At 48.2% G+C, this 18,699-nt stretch overlaps 1 protein-coding gene across 1 annotated transcript in view; it reads left to right on the top strand.

Moving 5' to 3' along the window:
• The window catches only part of MYO5B (myosin VB), a 147,640-nt gene that overhangs the window by 35,806 nt on the left and 93,135 nt on the right, over positions 1 to 18,699 (top strand). The window contains exons 6-8 of the mRNA XM_058824488.1: positions 13,704 to 13,860; positions 15,778 to 15,921; positions 17,366 to 17,447. Coding sequence (XP_058680471.1) covers positions 13,704 to 13,860; positions 15,778 to 15,921; positions 17,366 to 17,447 — 383 coding nt within the window. The remainder of the gene's footprint in view (positions 1 to 13,703; positions 13,861 to 15,777; positions 15,922 to 17,365; positions 17,448 to 18,699) is intronic.

The raw sequence follows: 18,699 nt of genomic DNA, 5'->3' as shown, positions 1-18,699 counted from the left end.
GTTGTGTTGCTGGGGACAAATGTAGGATTTTGTTCCTAAGAAACAAGTCATGATCCAAAAGAGAATTGGAGAGGAAACTGAAAATTGTTGTACCAGGGATCATTTTATTATAGTTGTCAGGACTCACACAGTGTGTTTTTGTTTGCTTGTGAATTAGCTGAGATTTCTGTACAGTCCTGGCTTTTAACAGCAAGAGCAAGCACTGAACCATTTTCCAAGGTTCTTTCTTTCTGCTGTGTCTGGGTTTTAGTGGTGAGTTAGGATGTATTTCTAATAAAAATGAGCCAGATTTCAATCCAGAAATGCATCTGGAGGAGCACTGCCATGGCCAGAGATTGGATGGATTGCACCCAAACTGAGTCCGGCCTGCAGTGCACTCCTGTAAGTGCTTGTGCTCTGGGCAAAACTGCTTTGAGAACAGTTCAGGGATCTGGGGAGCTGCCTACAGAAAGAGGAAGGATTAGGATTGTGTTCTTGTGTGATTCCAGAGTAAGCAGCAAGGTGCAGGCTCTTTTAGAAGACACCAGGGTTTTGCTGACCCGTGTGGACAGGACCTGTGGGTTTTCCAGGGCAAATGTCTAAAACACAAGCCAGCAACTCGCTTTTCCGCTGAAGTTTGTGTAGGGACAAACTTCAGGTGCTGAGGTTTGCTAGGTGCTGTTCTCCCACATCCCTCAGGAATTATGCAGGCAGAGGGATAGCAGCTCTAGCTAACAATGCTTGTCTCTGCTTCCCTCCTTATCAGAATAAAGCTACTTTTGACAGCAGCCCATAAAGGATAACTGCTGTCTCTGGGTGGTTCAGGCTGCTCTGTTTTCAAGGGGACAGGAAAATAACCACCTTCAGAGCTCTCAGGCAAGGTGCTCACTGCTCAGTGCTCCTCTGGTGCTGTTATGGGCTGTTATTATGGTAATTACAGGCTTGGGTACAAAAGAGGGTTTCAGACAGGGCTGAGAGGAGATTGGGACATGGATTATAGGAATCTACCTGGTTATTTGAAATGTGCCTTAAAATGTGGCACACTGAGTTTTAAGTCTGAGCGCTCCTGGGTGAGTGTTGTGTTCTCTGTAGCTTGATCTGAGCTTTTCCCTCCATGGTGCTCCAAAGAGAGTGAAGGAGCTGTTGGGGCAGGGGGTGTGGATGGCATAGCCCCTGGGTGATGGATAAAGGAGTTCTTTTTGCCCTTTTTCCAGCTGAAATGCTGACTCTGTGGGATGCCTCATGTCTGCAGCTCAGCTTTGCTGCTTTGGGGTGAGGTGGGACGTGGCTTGTTAAACCTAAACTGGTGCAAAGATATCACTTCTTTTGCAGTTCAGCTTTTAAACAATTGGATTATGTCTGGTGCATCCTTACAGATCAGCAATAAAACTCAAGCCTGCTGTCTCAGAAGGTCAAACTTGCAAGGTGACTGAGAGCAGGGAAAACAGTCTGGCCAGTCTTGGGGTTTTTTGAATATTCTATGTCCATTAGTGACCCAGAGCACACAGGGAAAGCACAGTGAAGGGGATTGAATGGGATTCAGTGAGATGGCAAGGGAAAAGGGCACAAAACTTAAGACTGTGTTAAATGAGAAAAATTGGAGGTAATTAGATTTTTTTTTCTGAGCTTTCCATGCAGAGATAGGGTGGCAGGGCAGAGTGTAAGGCAGTTGGTGTGTACAAGTGTTAGTGACTTGCTCCTGTGCTTTCCCACTGCCTCAGCCTCAGTGCCCAAGAGAGGGACAGGAGGCACCCTCACAGGTGACTGTGTAGCATCCTCTGTTTGCTTTTGTCCTGTCATCAGAAAACGCCAATTTAAAAGGGAAAAAACCCACCAAAAATAAATTAAAAAAAAAAAAAGGAAAAGGACTGAAAGCTGTTGGTGGTGCTGCAGATGTTGTGTAACAACACCTGATCCCTTTTTTGAGTCAGAATTTTTCATAAAGCACCTGAACACCTACAGTGGATTCAGTGTGCGTTAAAACTCCCCTTTAAGCGTGAGCTTTTCACAAAAAGGTTGTTTTTGCAGCACTTGCATGTGAAACAGCTTAAGAAAAAACCAAAACCAAAAACAGGCAAGTGATTAAAATTCATGTGACATCCTCTAATTTTTACAGCGGCCAGCTCTTTAGAAACTCCCCAGATACCCAATGTGGGACTAAACACACTCAGGTCACTGAAACAGTGTTGCTTTAAACAAAATGAGCAGCATGGAGTCAGTTTGCTCCAAGTGCTGCTGCTGGAGGCGGTGGAGTCAAGTGTTGGGAGGGTGGAAGAGTGGATAATTTGATGATTGTTAGTGGTGGTGAGATGGTGGAATGATGGATCATTTAGTGATTGTTTCTGGTGCTGGGATGGTGGAAGGATGGATCATTTGGTGATTGTTAGTGGTGGTGATTGTTAGAGGTGCTGGGATGGTGGAAGGATGGATCATTTAGTCATTGTTAGTGGTGGTGATGGTTAGTGGTGTTGGGATTATGGAAGGATGGATAATTTTGTGATGGTTAGTGGTATTGAGATGGTGGAAGGAGGGATCACTTAATGATTGTTAGTGGTGCTAGGATGGTGGAAGGATGGATAATTTGGTGATTGTTAGTAGTGTTGAGATGGTGGAAGGAGGGATCATTTAGTGATTGTTAGTGGTGCTGGGATGGTGGAAGGATAGATCATTTAGTGATGGTGAGTGGTGCTGGGATGGTGGAAGGATGGATAATTTGGTGATTGTTAGTGGTGGTGATTGTTAGAGGTGCTGGGATGGTGGAAGGATGGATCATTTAGTGATTGTTAGTGGTGGTGATGGTTAGTGGTGTTGGGATTATGGAAGGATGGATAATTTTGTGATGGTTAGTGGTATTGAGATGGTGGAAGGAGGGATCATTTAGTGATTGTTAGTGGTGCTGGGATGGTGGAAGGATGGATCATTTAGTGATGGTGAGTGATGCTGGGATGGTGGAAGGAGGGATAATTTGGTGATTGTTAGAGGTGGTGATTGTTAGAGGTGGTGAGATGGTGGAAGGATGGATCATTAATGATGGTTAGTGGTGCTGGGATGGGAGCAATGAGTGCCTTGGGACATGGATTGTCTGCAAGGCAGTTCAGGCACCTGCTCTGGTCAGGGTCCTGTCCTGGAGAGGTGCAGTGGGGCTGAGGGGCCACAGAAGGTGTTTGCCCTCCTGGGAACAATCTGAAAGCTGTGCCATGGTCACACAGAAGGACAGCACAGCTGCTGATGGCCTGGCTGATTCTTGCTTTTCTCGCAGAGGAACAAAAGATGCCTTGTGTGCCCACATCCTGGCTCTGATTTCCCTGTGTGTCATCCCTCTGGGTAGGAGCCTGGAGTCTGGCAAAAATTCCCTCTTGGAAACCTGCATTTCTGCTGCAGTCAGCCTGACCTGAGCAGCACATGTTTCCCACTGCTCTGTGCCAGCACTGCCAAGGCTGAGCTGGGGACAGCTCTGAGCCTTCATGGCAAGAAGGACATGAGGGGCTGGAGCGTGTCCAGGGCAGGGAACGGAGCTGGGAAGGGGCTGGAGCCCCAGGAGGGGCTGAGGGAGCTGGGAAGGGGCTGGGCCTGGAGCAAAGGAGCCTGAATGTCACACCATTCAGCCTGGGCCCTGGGTGTGAAATGGCAGCAGCCCATGCCAGGTGATGGACACAAAGGGAGGCCAGTGTCCAGCTCTCACCGTGGCAGAGATCTCGGGTAGTAAAGGGCTTGTGAAAGCCTTCTGAGAAGTGCAAGGACTGGGTCAAGTGCTGTGGGCTTTATTCCCTGGTGCCTCTGTCTGGCCAATGCTTTCACAGGTGCATCCCTGCGAAGCTGTTGTATGAGGCTAGGAAAAAAAATATCTTGGGTCTGTTTCACATGAAACTGCTAATTCCAAACAGCAGAACAGTGTGGTGTTCTGCCAGGAGCACAGAGGGGCTCTTCAGGCCTTACCTGACCCTTGCAATATCAGTGGGAAGGCAGCTGTCCTGGTGACCTGTTGGCTGGACTGGAGCTTCCTGCTTCCTCACTTGAGGATCTGCTCACAGTGTTGTTGGCAGCTCTTGCAGAATGAATAAAATAAGAAATGCAGGAGTGATTTGATGGATGAGTTCAACTTCTGCATATCTTGTCTGAAATGCAGCTCAGTGGGTACCAGATAACCCCTGCCTGGTATCTGCAGCTCCAAACAGGCTCGATATCTGTTGTGTAACTCCTGAACTGTAAATTGTATGGAAATAGGGTATCTCCTCCCTTCAGCCCTAGTGCCACATGCTGCTCCTGCCACCAAATACTTGGACTGCAGACAGGTAAGTCTGTGTAGCAGTGGTTTTCCATTTTTATTGGAAGTTAGAGCACCCAGGCTTTGCACTGCGCTGTCAAAATCTCTGCTCCCTGCAGCCACAGGGGAAATGTCTGTGTCCTGCAGAGAGGCAGGTGCCACTGGGGCTGCCTGAGGTGACCAGGGCTCCCTTTCCTGCTCTGGGGGGCAAGGCTGGAGCTGGAAAAGAGTAGAAATTGCAGCGACAGCCCTGCACACAAGCAAATAGACTCAGGGAGGGGTGTGGGCACAGTGGGGGATGCCCTTTCATAGCACTTCACATTTCAAGCTTTTACAGGAGGATTTAAAGCTGTACAAAGAGAGAGCAGATAGGAGTTAAAAGAGAGATTAACCCCCAACAGAGATGCAAGGGGTCTCAGACTGGCACAGTAAATAAGGCTGAATCCTGTGTTATATTAAAGGCAGGGAAGGGTTTTGTCTCCAGGGGAATGAGGCTGGGTAGGGGCTTGCAGGGAGCTGGGGCACTGAGCTGTGCTGCCCCTCACCAGGTCTGTGCAGCAGGGATCATCCCAAAAGTAAAGCTCTGGTCTAAAAAGGGGACCAGAAGAAAAACAACTCAAGAGCCTTGAATTCAGGAAACTGGAAAAATGAAGGAATTCTCTTCTGTTTAGAGTTAAAAGTGGGATGGGAATGAGGGGAGGAGGTTTTGCAAGAGCTATCCCATGAATGTGATGGCGCTGATCTAAGACCCTAGGGATTGCTTTTCTTCTCTTGAAGTGATATGTAGAAAACATATCTATGGGAGACACTGCAGGAAATATTTCCCAAGAACTGGAGGAGAAACCCTCTGATCTTACTTGCTATGCGAGAGGACAGAGATGCTCTGGGGATAAGTGGCCAGCTAATGAACTTCTTTTAAATGTAATTTGTTTTCTTTTTGGCAATTTGGAATAAGGACTGTGCTATTTGCTAGCAGATTTAATAATAAATGAAACATTTGTTATAGAAAAATAATAAATACTCATAAATGGGACAGACATGGGAAAGCTTAAGGTAGAGAAAGGCCTGAAAGTAATGAGTGTGTGTGTGAAGTATCACTGGAAGGAGGGATAATAGCCTACATCAAACATGTAACTACTGCTGTGATGCAGGAGAACTGCTGGAGCTCTGAGGGGAGGCAGCTGCAACACCAAGTATCATTAAACATTCAAAACAGCATTTATGAGCAGTGTAATTACATGAGAGCCCAGAGACTTGTCACTGGCCTTGCCCACTTCCCAACCACTGCTGGCCACCTCACACCTTCAGTGAACTTCTGGAGGTCTCAGGATGGGGAACCCACAGTGTGTTTCTGAAAATCCCTTTCTGGGGTTCTCCTAATGTTCATCAATTATCAATTAGTCAGATAGCAGTGTGGGGGTTTTCCAAGCAGCAGTAGCTTAGGATTGTGGTCAGTTGTCAGGACCTTCTTTCTGGGACTGGCATGGGGTGGAAGAACAACTGACCTGTCCTCTTGGTACTCCAGAGCCGATCTGCTGGTACAGCATCCCATAGCTCCTTCCTGTGTGTGGTGCTTTTTGGGAGGATGCAGCCCAAGCCTCCTCCCTCTGCAGCGCTCCAGCAACTTGCAGGTGGCCTGGGCTGGAGCCAGGGATGCTCTGTGGTGTGATCCCAGCACAGAACAGAGCATCAGGGTGCCAGAGAGCTGGGAAAGCTGGCTGAGTGCGTGTTTTGCTCTCCTTGGGAACAGCACACAAAAGAATTGCTGACCTCATTTCCATGAGGCTGAGGAGCTCGTGTTCCTCCCCGACGGGGTGTGCAGGGCATCAGTCCTGCCAGAAGGTCATCCAGACTGGACGCAACTCAACATTTCACAGAAACTCAGAGCTGTGAGGGTTTTCTGTGCTGTTGGAGGGGCGTTTCCAGGCGGCTGTGTGGAGTGTTTGGGGACAAGCGGCATGAACAGGGCAGGGCCTGTGGGAGTCCCAGTGCTCCCATGGGGAGAACACCTGGAGCGCTGGAACACAGCTTGTGTTCCTCCCTGATGGGGTGTGGGAGACACCAGTCCTGCCAGAAGGTCACCCAGACAGGACACAACTCAGCATTTCAGAAAAATTCAGAACTGTGAGGGTTTTCTGTGCTGTTGGAGGGGCGCTTCCAGCCGGCTGTGTGGAGGAGAAGCAGCATGAACAGGCCAGGGCCTGTGGGAGTCCCAACGCTCCTGTGGGGAAAATGCCTGGAGTGCTGGAACCGAGCTTGTGTTCCTCCCCGACGGGGTGTGTGAGGCATCAGTCCTGCCAGAAGGTCACCCAGACTGGACACAGCTCAGCATTTCACAGAAAGTCAGAGCTGTGAGAATTTTCTGTGCTGTTGGAGGGGCCTGTCCAGCCAGCTGTGTGGAGTGTTGGGGGAGAAGGGGCATGAACAGGCCGAGGCCTGTGGGAATCCCAGTGCTCCCGTGGGGAAAACGCCTGGAGCACTGGAACATCTCCTGGAAGCACTCTGACCTTTGCAGAGATGCCGTGATCTGCTCCATGGGGTTTGGTCCTGGTGTTGGGAATGTGGCATGGATGAGTGTTAAGGAGAGGGAGCAGCCCTGCCCCGCCAAGCTGTTGGAGCGCGCTGCGCAGGAGGAGGTCAATGCTGCACCTTGCCTGGTCTCCATGTGCGTGCCCATCCTTGCCCATTCTGGGCCAAACTGCTGCTTTTAGGCTTTTCCCCAGCAACTGAGACATTGAAGGCCACATTTTCTGTCTGGCTCCTTGCTGAAACCCAGTGGGGTGTGAGCAGATGGGCTCCAAAGCTGCACAGGGTAACCAGGGGCAGCATCACCCCCAGTGCGTCTCAGAATCATAGAACATGCTGAGCTGGAAGGGACCCATCAGGATGATCAAGTTCAACTCAAGTCCACCTCTTTGGAATCCAACTTGTCCTTTGTTACCAGAATGTATTTTGAAGCGCTGATATGGGTGTAGATTGTTGGTGAAAACAGTGTTATTTTCCCCCACGAGTACATGCCACTGTATCAAAAGTTATCCCTAGAAAAATAAAATTATCTATGTTAAATATAGTTTTCTGTGTAAAAAAAAGAAGGACCAAAAAAAGGTTGTATAGGGTAATGCATGCCATTTATGGAAGGTACAGAGTAAAAAATTACCCAAATGAATGTGCAGCTCTTGAAAATCTGTTCTTGTAGCACTGCTGGCTTCAGCAGCTGCACCATAAAATGTGCATTTGCAGCTGATATTTGAAAATGTAAACAGAAAACAAGTCCTTGAACATTTTTGTTCAACTGGATGAAAAATATCTTGTTGGGTTTCTCTGAGGGAAAAGTGTAACTGCCCCTAAGTTGTGGTTTTCTGTTTGCCTGAGTAACAATGATGGGGATTCTGAAAACCCAAATTAGATCCAACAACCAAAAGAAGCCACTGCCACTCTCATCAGTGATATTGCTCTAAATTCCAGTTATCCCACAGAAATGGGAACAACTCTTGACTTCAGAGACCACTTCAGAGTAGGCTTTTCTCTTGGTTACAATGCTGCAACCCTCTGATTTTGACCTCCAGAGTGCAACTTCTGTTTGTTCATTTGAAAGCATAGTTGTACTTGATGTGTTGATGTCTCAGTTTTGCATCGCTGTCATTATCACTTGAGGGGTGAAACCCAGTGGTAATTAAATGGTTTCTTTTTAAAATGTTATTTATTTTTATTTTATTTATTTTATTTGTTTTAATTTTTAATTTTTATTTTCATTTTTTATATTTCCAGCAACACAGTGCAGTAGCTATGCCCATTCTTAGCCTGTGTGGCACTGACAATGGAGAAATGCATCAGGGCTTTTGTGGGTGTTCTCATTGTGGTCAGGCTCAATTCAAACCACAGTACTTAAAGGATTTTTAATCTTCAGATTGCTTTATGAGCACTAATCCTCCAAGCAACCTGAAAGAAGTAGGTTAAATATGATTTCCATGGTGGAGAGACTTATTGACTCGTTCCACGACACAGAGAATTAGTGTCAGATCTGGGATTAAAGCTGGAGTGACCCCTGACAGTTATTCACAGGGTCTGGCTCTGCCTTCATTTATTGCAGATCCTTTTCCCTCTTGGAAAAGCTGTGTTTTTACTGTAACTGGTTTTGCTCCCGCTGCAGAGACCAGGATAAAGTTGTGCAGTTAAGCTGCTTGCGCTAGTGGTGATTTTCTGAAGGGATGACCGTGAAAACAAATCCTAGATGTTCCAGGTCCCACCTCATGGGTTTGGATTATTGCTTTAAAGAAAGATGACTTTGGAAAAATTCCGGCTGGTGATATATGTGTCCAAAGAATATTTTGGGTATATTTGTCTTCAAATACTGTTTTAAAGCAGTGCTGCTGAAGGCTGAGGGTGTAAATATCTGCACTGAGGTGTCCCTTGTCTCCTCTGTCTCTGGCAGAGCAGTGGTGAGAGCCATCCTTGGATTCAAACCCTTCTTTATTGCAGTGTCTGGACGATCCCCTTTTCTGAAGTGAGGATTTTCCAGGGATGTTCTGCCCTGGATACATTAAAGTGGTGTGGACTGCACATGGAAACACTGAGCAGGGCCACACCTCTGACTGCTCTGATGCTCTGTGTCCAGGTGGGCACCTTGGGGTGTGAATGCTTCTCCACACCTTTCCCAGACTGTTTTGGGGCTCCTCTGAGGGCGGCAGTGTTCTCTGTGTTGCTGCAGGTGAAGGACTGAATGCTTAAGCAGGCAGGGAAATATGTTCCCTGGATGTAAAGGCTGGCAATTAGCAGCCAGTGCTAATCAGCAAAGGAATCTGAGGTGCCCTTTCTCTTCATAGCCAACTGACTTTTGTTTGCCTTGGGCAGCGCCTTTAGATATTGCCTTTCAAAAATGTTATCTATTAGACTTCTAGAGCAGATATAAAGAAGGAATTTCTACAGGTTGCCCAGAGCAGCTGTGGCTGTCTCATCTTTGGAAATGTCTGAGGATGAGTTGGATGGGGTTTGGAGCAACCTGGGGTCATGGAAGGTGTCCCCATTCATGGCCTTTTCTAGATGGCCTTTAAAGGTCCTTCCCAAGCCTAGCTTTTCTATGATTCCATGCTGTTTCTCATGTGTTGTAAAAGCACCAGTGACCCCCTCTTAGTTTTGCTGGCTGGAGACATCACCCATCTCTTACTCTGCATGGTCTTGAGGGGCATTGCTGTTAAGCTGGCAAACACCTGCAGAAAGATGTGTTACCCACCTCCAAAGCACCTCTGCAGCTGCTGGTGCCTCTTGCATTGAAGAAACTGTTCTGGATCTTGTTCTGGCTGGACTTATGCTCCTTTGTGGTTTTGTTTGCCTCACTGATGTCTGGGGGCTGTAGCCCAGATCATGGTGTGGTTTTCCAGCCTGAGCATCATGTGAGCTGTGAGCCACGGGGAGAGGAGCCCTTGATGTACTTTGTGCACACATAAAAAGCTGTGGTGGGAACCCTGAGTTGCACAGGAGCCTGCCCAGCCCCAGGAGGAGATGGGGCAGTGCTGCCATGCTGCATCAGAAGCAGTATTCACCCATAGACTCTTCATTTTACTCAGGTTCTTTTCAATAATAATTTTCTCCTGCGCCGGCACTGCCAAAATTGAATGTATTTTAAGCAGCCGTGTTGCACACTGTGCCTGCATGGTGGCCAAACATTTCAGTGTCTTTTATTCCACACTGAACACAAACACCTCCTGCCTGGCTTTAACCATTTCTGCTGCCCGAGCATCCTGTACACTACCAGCTCTGTGGGGTTCATCCATCTTCCCCTGCTGGCACCAGCAGTTGGTTAACTTGTACACTGGAAAGGCTCTGCAGCCTTTTTATTCCTGAAAGCTTTTATTCCTGAAGTTGGAAAATAAGTGTCTGAACATGCACTATCCACCAAAAAAACCCGGAAGAGACACATTACTGCAAATGCAGGAGGCTGAGTGGCCTGCTGAGAGCAGCTTTCTTTTCATTTTATGTTATTGATATAATCCAAAAGTTTTTTGATGCTATAGAGAGCTCACCTGGCCCATTTCATATTGCAGCACATTAGCCATCAGGGCAAATTCTTGGGAAACTTTGGAAAAATGGGACCTGGCAGAGTGGCTGCAGCAGCAGTAAATTGTGTTGGCCATAGTTTTGTCACTGGGCTCAGTGTCTTTTGGCAAATGTCTGTTTAAAAGGAGGCAAGCCAGAGGGAGGCATAAAGCACTAAGAATGTCACTTAAAGACATTTTTGTGATGGGATCTGAAGCCCAGGGCAACTGTGGGTCTGGGTTGGTCCTTAGCTGGGCTCTCAGGTGGGTTGGTCTCTGCCTCCCCCAGCCTGGCCCACCCCAACAGCTGGTAATAGAGAAGTAATGAAAGAAGTCAAAATTGGTGACAATAACTCATAATTGTGCACCTTAAAGAGAAAAAATATGAGTTACCAAATACTACCTTGCAGCAATGCTGTCTGGATGCCAGGTAATGCATCTTTTGAGATTTTGGCCTCATTTAGCTGAAGACTCACTCCCAGATTGGTGGTGCTTTTGTCTTATGGCTTCAAGAGAAAAGTGGCAGGGAAATGTTATCTGAGATGTGCCACTTGGGCCATACCTGTCATGCAGAGCAGGGTGGGAAACAATAATTCTGAAGTAACTTTGAGGCAAGTGTATCTCTAAGCCAAGACAGCTTTGCATTTGCAGAGCTCCTTCTGCAGGGATTTTGGTTGCCACCTCTCCCTTCTGCTTCTCCCTCTCCTCTGACCAAGGACAGCCTGTTCATCCACCCTTGCAGCCCATGCCAGAGCCTCTCTGTGCCTGTTTCTTGGCAGCTGACAGGAATTTTGTCTGTTGGGTCCTGCAGTGATGGCCAGTGTGGGATTTCACGGATGGAACTCAGTCCATGAGTCCGAAACCATGGATCCACTAAGGCTGGAAAAGGCCTCTGAGATCAGGTCCAGCTGTCAGCCAGCACCACCAGCATGTTCACCTTAACCATGTCCCCAAGTGCCACATCCACACTTTGTTTGAACACTTCCAGGCAGGGGCACTCCATCACTTCCCAGCAGCAGCCTGTGCTGGGGCTTGGCAGCCCCTTCCAGGAAGAAATTCCTCCAGATATCCAATCTAAGCCTTCCCTGGCACAGTTTGAGGCTGTTTCCTCTCCTCCTTTCACTCGTTCCCTGGAGGGAGAGATGGCAGCCCACCTCCCCGAAGGCGATCAAAGCATGGAGGAGCGTCAATCAGAGATCAGTCAGGACAGCCATCAGCTGTCCCAGGAGCTGCTGCTGTAGGTTCACGCAGTCCCCTTCTGGGGCTGGTGCTGAGTTTCCCTTCCCCTCTGTGGAGCTGGCACTGCTTTTCCTCTGCTGGCTGCCCCGTGCTGCCAGGAGAGGTTTGCTGCACACCTGTGTGAGTCCAAAGGTGTGAGACTGGCACGTTGGCAGCCCCGTGCCTGGATGCTGCCAGCTGGCTGTGGCAGAGCCTCGGTGGCTCTGCCAAGGCCTCAGGGGTGGCTCTGCCAAGGCCTGCTGAGGGCACGGCGCCGTGACTTAGCAGGAGCAGGCTGTCCCCACCCGGGTGAGTCACCGGGATCAGCACTTTGGGATGCTGGCTCTGGCTCTCAGGAGGGTGTGCCCCACTCACAGCCCATGTTTCTGCACTGCTGCCTGGCTGCTGGGGTGCTTGGAGGCCCCTCTTGCCTTCCCCTTGGCTGGTACCCAGGAGAACTAGCTGGCTAGGGGATGGATTAAGATACACTTTGAGAACTGGTGTCTGAAAAATGGAGAGAGCTGGAAATTGTCTTGTCAGTCTGCTGCTGCTGAAAGTGCCTCAAAGTCATGGCTGCACCAAAATGCTACATGTGACTTGGCTGAGGTTTTTTTCTCAAACCAATTATCCTGAGCCTTGAAGGAATTAAGATGTTTGTGCCTGACAGTGAAGTAATGGTGTTGTGCGTCTTTTGTACTTTGGAACTACAAAAGTGGGGTATGGCAATCATTTAGCCTTTGTCCTCATCTGTTATAAACTTGAACTGAGTATCTTAAACTGAAATATGTTTTGATGGTGTTTCCTGATGTCAAGAGAACTGCAAGGTATAAATTTATTGTTGTACTTGTGCATGGGATTTTCTGTGCCTGCTTTCAGCTGTGATTCATGGAAGCCAGGGCAGAGTCTGGGAAGCTTAAGTTGATCTTACTTAAAAACACACTCAATTATGTCCTTACAGCTTACCCAAGACCTCGGGTATTTTGGGAGCTTATAACAAATCCTGCAGTGAAAACTCTGCACTTCCCAAAATCTGCAGCCAAATTGCAGAGTTGCTGGGTTTGCTGTGTGCTGATGATGCCCTCGGGTGTGAATCCCACTGCAGCAGAGGAGCTTGGCCCTGGACCCAGCAAACCTTTTCCTGGAGGGATGTAGGTCTGAAAATGAGCTCCTCTTACTGCCTTGGCCCTTTCTTTGCCTTGCAGCTCAAGCATGTTAAACAGATTAATTATAGGGAGGTATCTGGTGTGTACCATGCTGGGAAGGACTGGCTATTTCATGGTGACTTCTGCAACAGCTTTTGTGTGAATGATTAATTTTGCAAGGGGAAAAAGGCATTTGGAAGAGCTTGTGCTCTGTGCAAGGCTCAGGAGCTGCATGAAATGGTGCAGCCCCAGCTTCTCTGTGCAAAGTCCCATGCCCTGGAGGTATCTGGTGAAGTACCTCTGCACTCCAGTGACCTCACAGTGCCACAGGGTTTGGGGATGAGTCACTGGTGGGAGTCTGATGTCAGACCTGCTTTGTATTGGGGTCGTCAAAGTTTCAACCAGATGCTGGGAGTTGTGTGAAAGTACTGATACTCATATAATTACACAGGGAATCAAGTGACTTCTTCTGTGTCCCGATTTTAGGATGCTTGATTTTACAACTTCAGTGTTTTTAGTGCGATTTGAGTGTAGAGGAATCTTTCTGAGTAACTGTGTTTTAAAAGCAATTTTCACAAGTTGACTGTGTTTTAATGAGCAAAGTCTCAATTGCTTGAGTGAAGGAGCTGGGAGGGAAAATTAAATATACAGAACTAGGAGCTGAAACTCAGCCAATGCCTGTTAATAGTTCTCCAGACAGATGCCCAGCAGCAGAGTTTGGGTGTTTTGTGAGAAACGGGCTCCCCAGAGACTCAGGATGAGGGAGGCAGTAGTGCTTCATGCAGGGGCTCAGTTCCCACTGCCTCTGCAAGCCTTTGGGGATGTCCTGGAGATGTCCAGTGTCTGGGGGTGTTCTGGAGATGTCCAGTGTCCTCCATGTGTTCTCTGGCAAGTGTCACAGCTATGTATTACTTTCCTAGTCCAGGAGAAATCCAGTGTCTGTAACGTGGGGTGGCCACAGGGCGAGGGACCAGCGACGCGGGATGAGGGTGCAAACAGCAAACAGGAAAATGGATTAACTCAGAGGAGCTTATCATTCATTGACTCTGCTGCTCTGGCTCCCCCCAGGGATGAGAAGAACCAGTCCATCATCGTCAGTGGGGAGTCGGGGGCGGGCAAGACGGTCTCTGCCAAATACGCCATGCGCTTCTTCGCCACCGTCGGGGGCTCCGCCAGCGAGACCAACATCGAAACCAAAGTCCTGGCCTCCAGCCCCATCATGGAGGTAAAAGCTGCTCCCTTTCCTTTGTCCTGATCACTCTGTCTCGCCCTAAGTCACAAGGATAGTGACAAACCTGGGGGTTTACAGCATAACAGCTGTAAATCAGCTGGAGCTGGGCTGAAAGGCAGAGAGGCACCAACAGCCTCCATTTAGACCACCCCAATTGCACCTGCATTTGATGGTCTTAAAGCTGAGCCTGAGTATCCCCACCACATGTCCAGGAGCTGGGCATTGATGGGGCTCCAGAGGGGAGAGCTCAAGAATCCAGCCGGCACTGTTAGTGTTTTATCATCTTCTTCCTCCTTTGTTACTCCATGGTGTGCCCTAATCTCCTTCTTTTGTTGTACAGACATGGAATATAGAAGGAGGGATTAATCTGATATTTAAATTAATTTTTATTTTTGTTAGTTTTCTGTTGCTATCAATCATGTACCGACCTCTTCCCCTAGGCAACAGCAATGACACCAAAGGACACAGTCTTAAGCTGTGCCACAGGAGGTTTAGGCTGGACATTACAGGAATTTCTTCATGGAAAGGGTGGTCAGGCATTGAAGGGGCTGTCCAGGGAGGTGTTGAAGTGCCCATCCCTGGAGGTGTCCAAGCGAAGCCTGGATGTGGCACTCAGTGCTCTGGGCTAGTGACAAGGTGGGCATCAAGCACAACTTGGGCTTGATGGGCTGGGAGGGCTTTTCCAACCCAGTTGATCTGTGATAGGGGAGTAACAAGTCTCATTTTAGGGAAATCCCTGCTCTGAAGGAAAAGAATTCTTCTTATAAATACAAAAGAAAGGGGAAAAGCAGCTTTGTTTCCTTTCACTGAAGCCAGATGGTGAAAATAAATGTCTGAGTGCCTAAATCCCGTTTTCCAAACAGATTTTGGAGCCATGAAGTACCTTCAGCTGATTTGGGCTTTTCCAAAGTCCGTGAAGCTCTTCAGACTCGTGTGACTTTCAAGGCAGGAGCCAGCAATGCTGCTTTAGTGCAGTGTGGTGTTGTCCTGTGCTTAACCTTAGGCTTGGCTCAGCCTTTAGGGAGGCTTTCCATCACTTGTGCCAGATTGTCTGACACACAGAGAGGGGGTGAGACACAGCCTGACAAGTGGCAGCACCTGTGGCCTGACACCCATGAGGGTGAGCTGCAGTGTCCAGGCCAGTGGGGCTGCAGGTGAGCAGTAAGAAAAGCCAGCAGGTGTGTGGCTGATGGGGAAATCTGGCTGGTTTCCTGCAGGTTTACGCGTGGTAAACCCGCTTAAAGTTTACTCCTTTCCTCACCCGTCTCCCCTGCCTCTGTGAAATGCAGCTGCACTACCAGGAGGGCACTTAAAACCATCCAAGAAAAAAATTCATTGTGCACACTATTCTTCTATATGACCCCAGAATTTTATTGCTCTAATTTTCCTGCCTGTGTTCAGTTCTGGATGTAATTTCTAAGTGCTGAGGCCAGGCAACCTGCCTGTCTTTATTGGAAATTGATGAGAACATTGCCTATTCAGAAAAAAAACCATAAAAGAAAACTGCCTGGTTTGCAGAAAAACCCTGAGGTAAATGGGCTTGTGGGGGAAGGAGACCTATCCAGGGAAGCTGCTGGTGTTGACTGAACAAAGGTGGAGGCATCCTATGAGGTGACTCTGAACAAAGGTGGGGGCATCCTCAACTCAAATGTTGAGGCTTTTGGGATGTGGATGGTTTAATTGCTGTACAAATATTTGTTGCTGCTTGTATGCATTTTTCTTCCATAAAAACCCTTTTCAGTGAAGAGTCTTCCCCGAAGTCCCATTGCTCTTCTGCCTTCTGCATCTGGGAAGGGGTTTCCCTCAAAACCCCCTGTGCCTGTTCATATAACACTGATTGCAAATTGAAATGTTAAAAAAATTTTAAAAATCAATTAAAATTTAATGTTTAATTTTGTTTGTTTTATTCAGGCCATTGGAAATGCTAAAACAACAAGGAATGACAACAGCAGCCGCTTTGGGAAATACATTCAGATTGGCTTTGATAAAAGATACCACATCATTGGTGCCAACATGAGGACATATCTGCTGGAAAAATCTCGGGTTGTATTTCAGGTGAGGAGTTGTGGGGCTTTGTCCTTTTTTTCTTTTGGGTGCTGTATCCAGGAATTCAATAGTCTGGGCCTTTTCTGTGGATAAGAAAAAAAAATCTCTTCACAAATAGAACCACAGAATCATTTAGGTTGAAGTGACCTCTAAGACAGCTGAATCCAACCATCTCTCCAGCACTGCCATACCCATCACAGAATCATCATCATGGAATGGTTTGGATGCGAAGGGATTTTAAAGATCACCTCATTCTCCCCCTGCCATGGCAGGGACACCTCCCACCATCCCAGGCTGCTCCCAGCCCCATCCAGCCTGGCCTGGGGCACTGCCAGGGATCCAGGGGCAGCCACAGCTGCTCTGGGCACCCTGGGCCAGGGCCTGCCCACCCTCCCAGCCAGGAAATCCTTTCCAATATCCAACCTAAACATATTCTCTGTCCATGGGAAGCCATCATTCCTTGTCCTGTCCCCCCATGCTCTTGTACAAAGTCCTTTTCCATCCTCTTGTGATCACATTCCCAAGTGTCACTTCCACATGGCTTTTAAACCCCTCCAGAGGTGGGGACTCCACCACGGCTTTTGCAGCTGTGCCAGGGCTGGACAGCCCTTTCCATGGAGGAACTGTTCCTGATAGCCCACCTAAACCTCCCCTGGCACAACTTGAGGCTGTTTTCCCTTCTCCTGTCGCTTCCTTGGTGGACACAGCTTCCAGATGTGTCTTTTGGACTCAGTCTTGGAGTTCTTTATGATTCCAGCCTGATGACCCTTGTCCTGGGCTGTCTCTTGTCCTGCTGTCTCTAGAACCTGTCTTTTTCACAACTTTCTCAAAACTTTCTAATTTTATAAATTCCCACAAGGTGTACCTGGGAGACTTGTTAGATAAGGAGCCAGGGAGAACAAATGGAGGCAGCAGTGCTCAGTTTTGAAGATGAAGAAGGGCAGGAGATGGGCTGAGAAGGCTGATGTCTACCACAGCACATCCATTGAGTTTCTTGTGCAGGCTCAGGAGAGGCTTTCTTAGCTTCTCCTTGGAAGGTAGATCAGAAGCTACTGCAAAAATTTTGTCCTTAAACACAAAAAAAAGTGCTCCAACTATAAAAATCTTAAAAACCTGACAACTTTGAGAAGCTATGAAGAGTAAGCCACCTTCTTTTTATATTACTGTGGGTTTGCAACTCAGTGCTTGCTGCTTCATTCATCCAGAGAGGGATAAGATGTAGAAGGTAATACAGAGTTATTTACTTTCTTTGCCTGATGGGCAGTGTGTGTTGGTCAGGTTTGGCACCTCCTTTCTCCCAGGTGGCAAGGAAAATGTCTTTGTGTTGGTGTCACTGACAGGTCTCGGTGGTGGGAGGCAGGGGATGGGACCAGGATGGCCCTGGGCTCAGTGTGAGGGTGGGAGCACTGCTGTGACCCCTCTGTGCCTCTGGTAACTCAGTGTTTCCCCACAGGCAGAGGACGAGCGCAACTACCACATCTTCTACCAGCTCTGTGCCTCCTCAAGCCTCCCAGAATTCAAAGACCTTGGACTCAGTAAGTGCTGGCACATCCCTGTGCCCTGCTGGCTGCTGCCTGGGCCTGAGGGCAGCAGGGGAAGGTGGTGGGGTCAGAAATGCAGGTCCCTGGGGAGGCTGTGTGCCCTGGGAGGAGGGCAGGGGGATGAGACTGCAGGGCTCTGCTGCTGGCTGGAGCACAGGTTTGCTCACCCCATCATCTCCAGGGACATGGCACCTTGGGTGAGGGTGGGTTCCCCCAGAAGCTGTGGCTGCCCCCGGATCCCTGGGAGTGTCTGGGGCTGGGTTGGATGGGGCTTGGAGCAGCCTGGGACAGTGGAAGGTGTCTCTTTAAGGTCCCTTCCAACCCAAACCATTTTGTGATTCCATGATTTTGTAAAAATCAGCAGTGAAATTGCAGTAGCTTCAGCTGCAGTGAAACTACACTGCTGTGGTGTATGCCAGCTGATGCAGGGAGATCATGTGTTAATATTGTACCAACCTTGCATAAGGTGTGTGCTTTAAATCAGATGTGAGTGTGGACTGATCTGGCCAGTGTCTTGGCAGGAGTGGTTGTGTCCTTTGAATTAGTTATGTTTCTTTCTTTTCAATGGCTAACTCCCGGAGTGGGTTGGGTTTTTCCGCCCAGTATTTGCAGCAAAGCCTCAGTAGAACACTTGATTCAGAGGGTTTGCACTCGCAGCAGGTGGCACAGGGATAAATTTTAATTATTTTTAAATCTTGAATATTTGCTGTTGCTTAGGGAGAAAAGCAAGGTTTAAACCAGGCTTTTAACCTATTTTGAACAGGGAGCAAGGCAGGTTCTGATCCCACCACAGGGTCTTGCAGAAGCTGCCATCCACACTACAGTGGAATGGCAGATGAAGAGAGGGGATTTCAGTTTCTGGGTAATCCTGAGCTTGCCTTAATGACCTTTTGGGTCACTGTAGGCACATTGCCTGCACAGAGCACATCACATGGACCCTTTTCAAGAGTTTATGCCATATTTATGTGCTTCATCTTTAAAAACATACCCTGGGTAATGATGATGTTTGCTGGCATCTTAAAATTCAGACACAAACTTTTTCAGCTCCTTCTGGGAGATGAGTTGACGTGTGAGAGCTCCAGCTGTGAAATCACTGCTCTCTTCTTGGGAACATGTGGATCAGGGGAAATACCAGTCTTACTCATCACAGCTCTCTAAAAGCATCATCTGTGTTTGTGTGACTGGCAGGAGTGCAGGCTGAGAGCCTTTGCTGTCCTGGTGCATCACCCAGGACACGTTTGTGCAG

The sequence above is a fragment of the Ammospiza caudacuta genome, chromosome Z (genome assembly GCF_027887145.1).
Source record: "Ammospiza caudacuta isolate bAmmCau1 chromosome Z, bAmmCau1.pri, whole genome shotgun sequence".
Taxonomy (NCBI): domain Eukaryota; kingdom Metazoa; phylum Chordata; class Aves; order Passeriformes; family Passerellidae; genus Ammospiza; species Ammospiza caudacuta.
The sequence above is the reverse complement of the archived record's forward strand: the minus strand, read 5'-3'. Positions and strand labels throughout refer to the sequence as shown.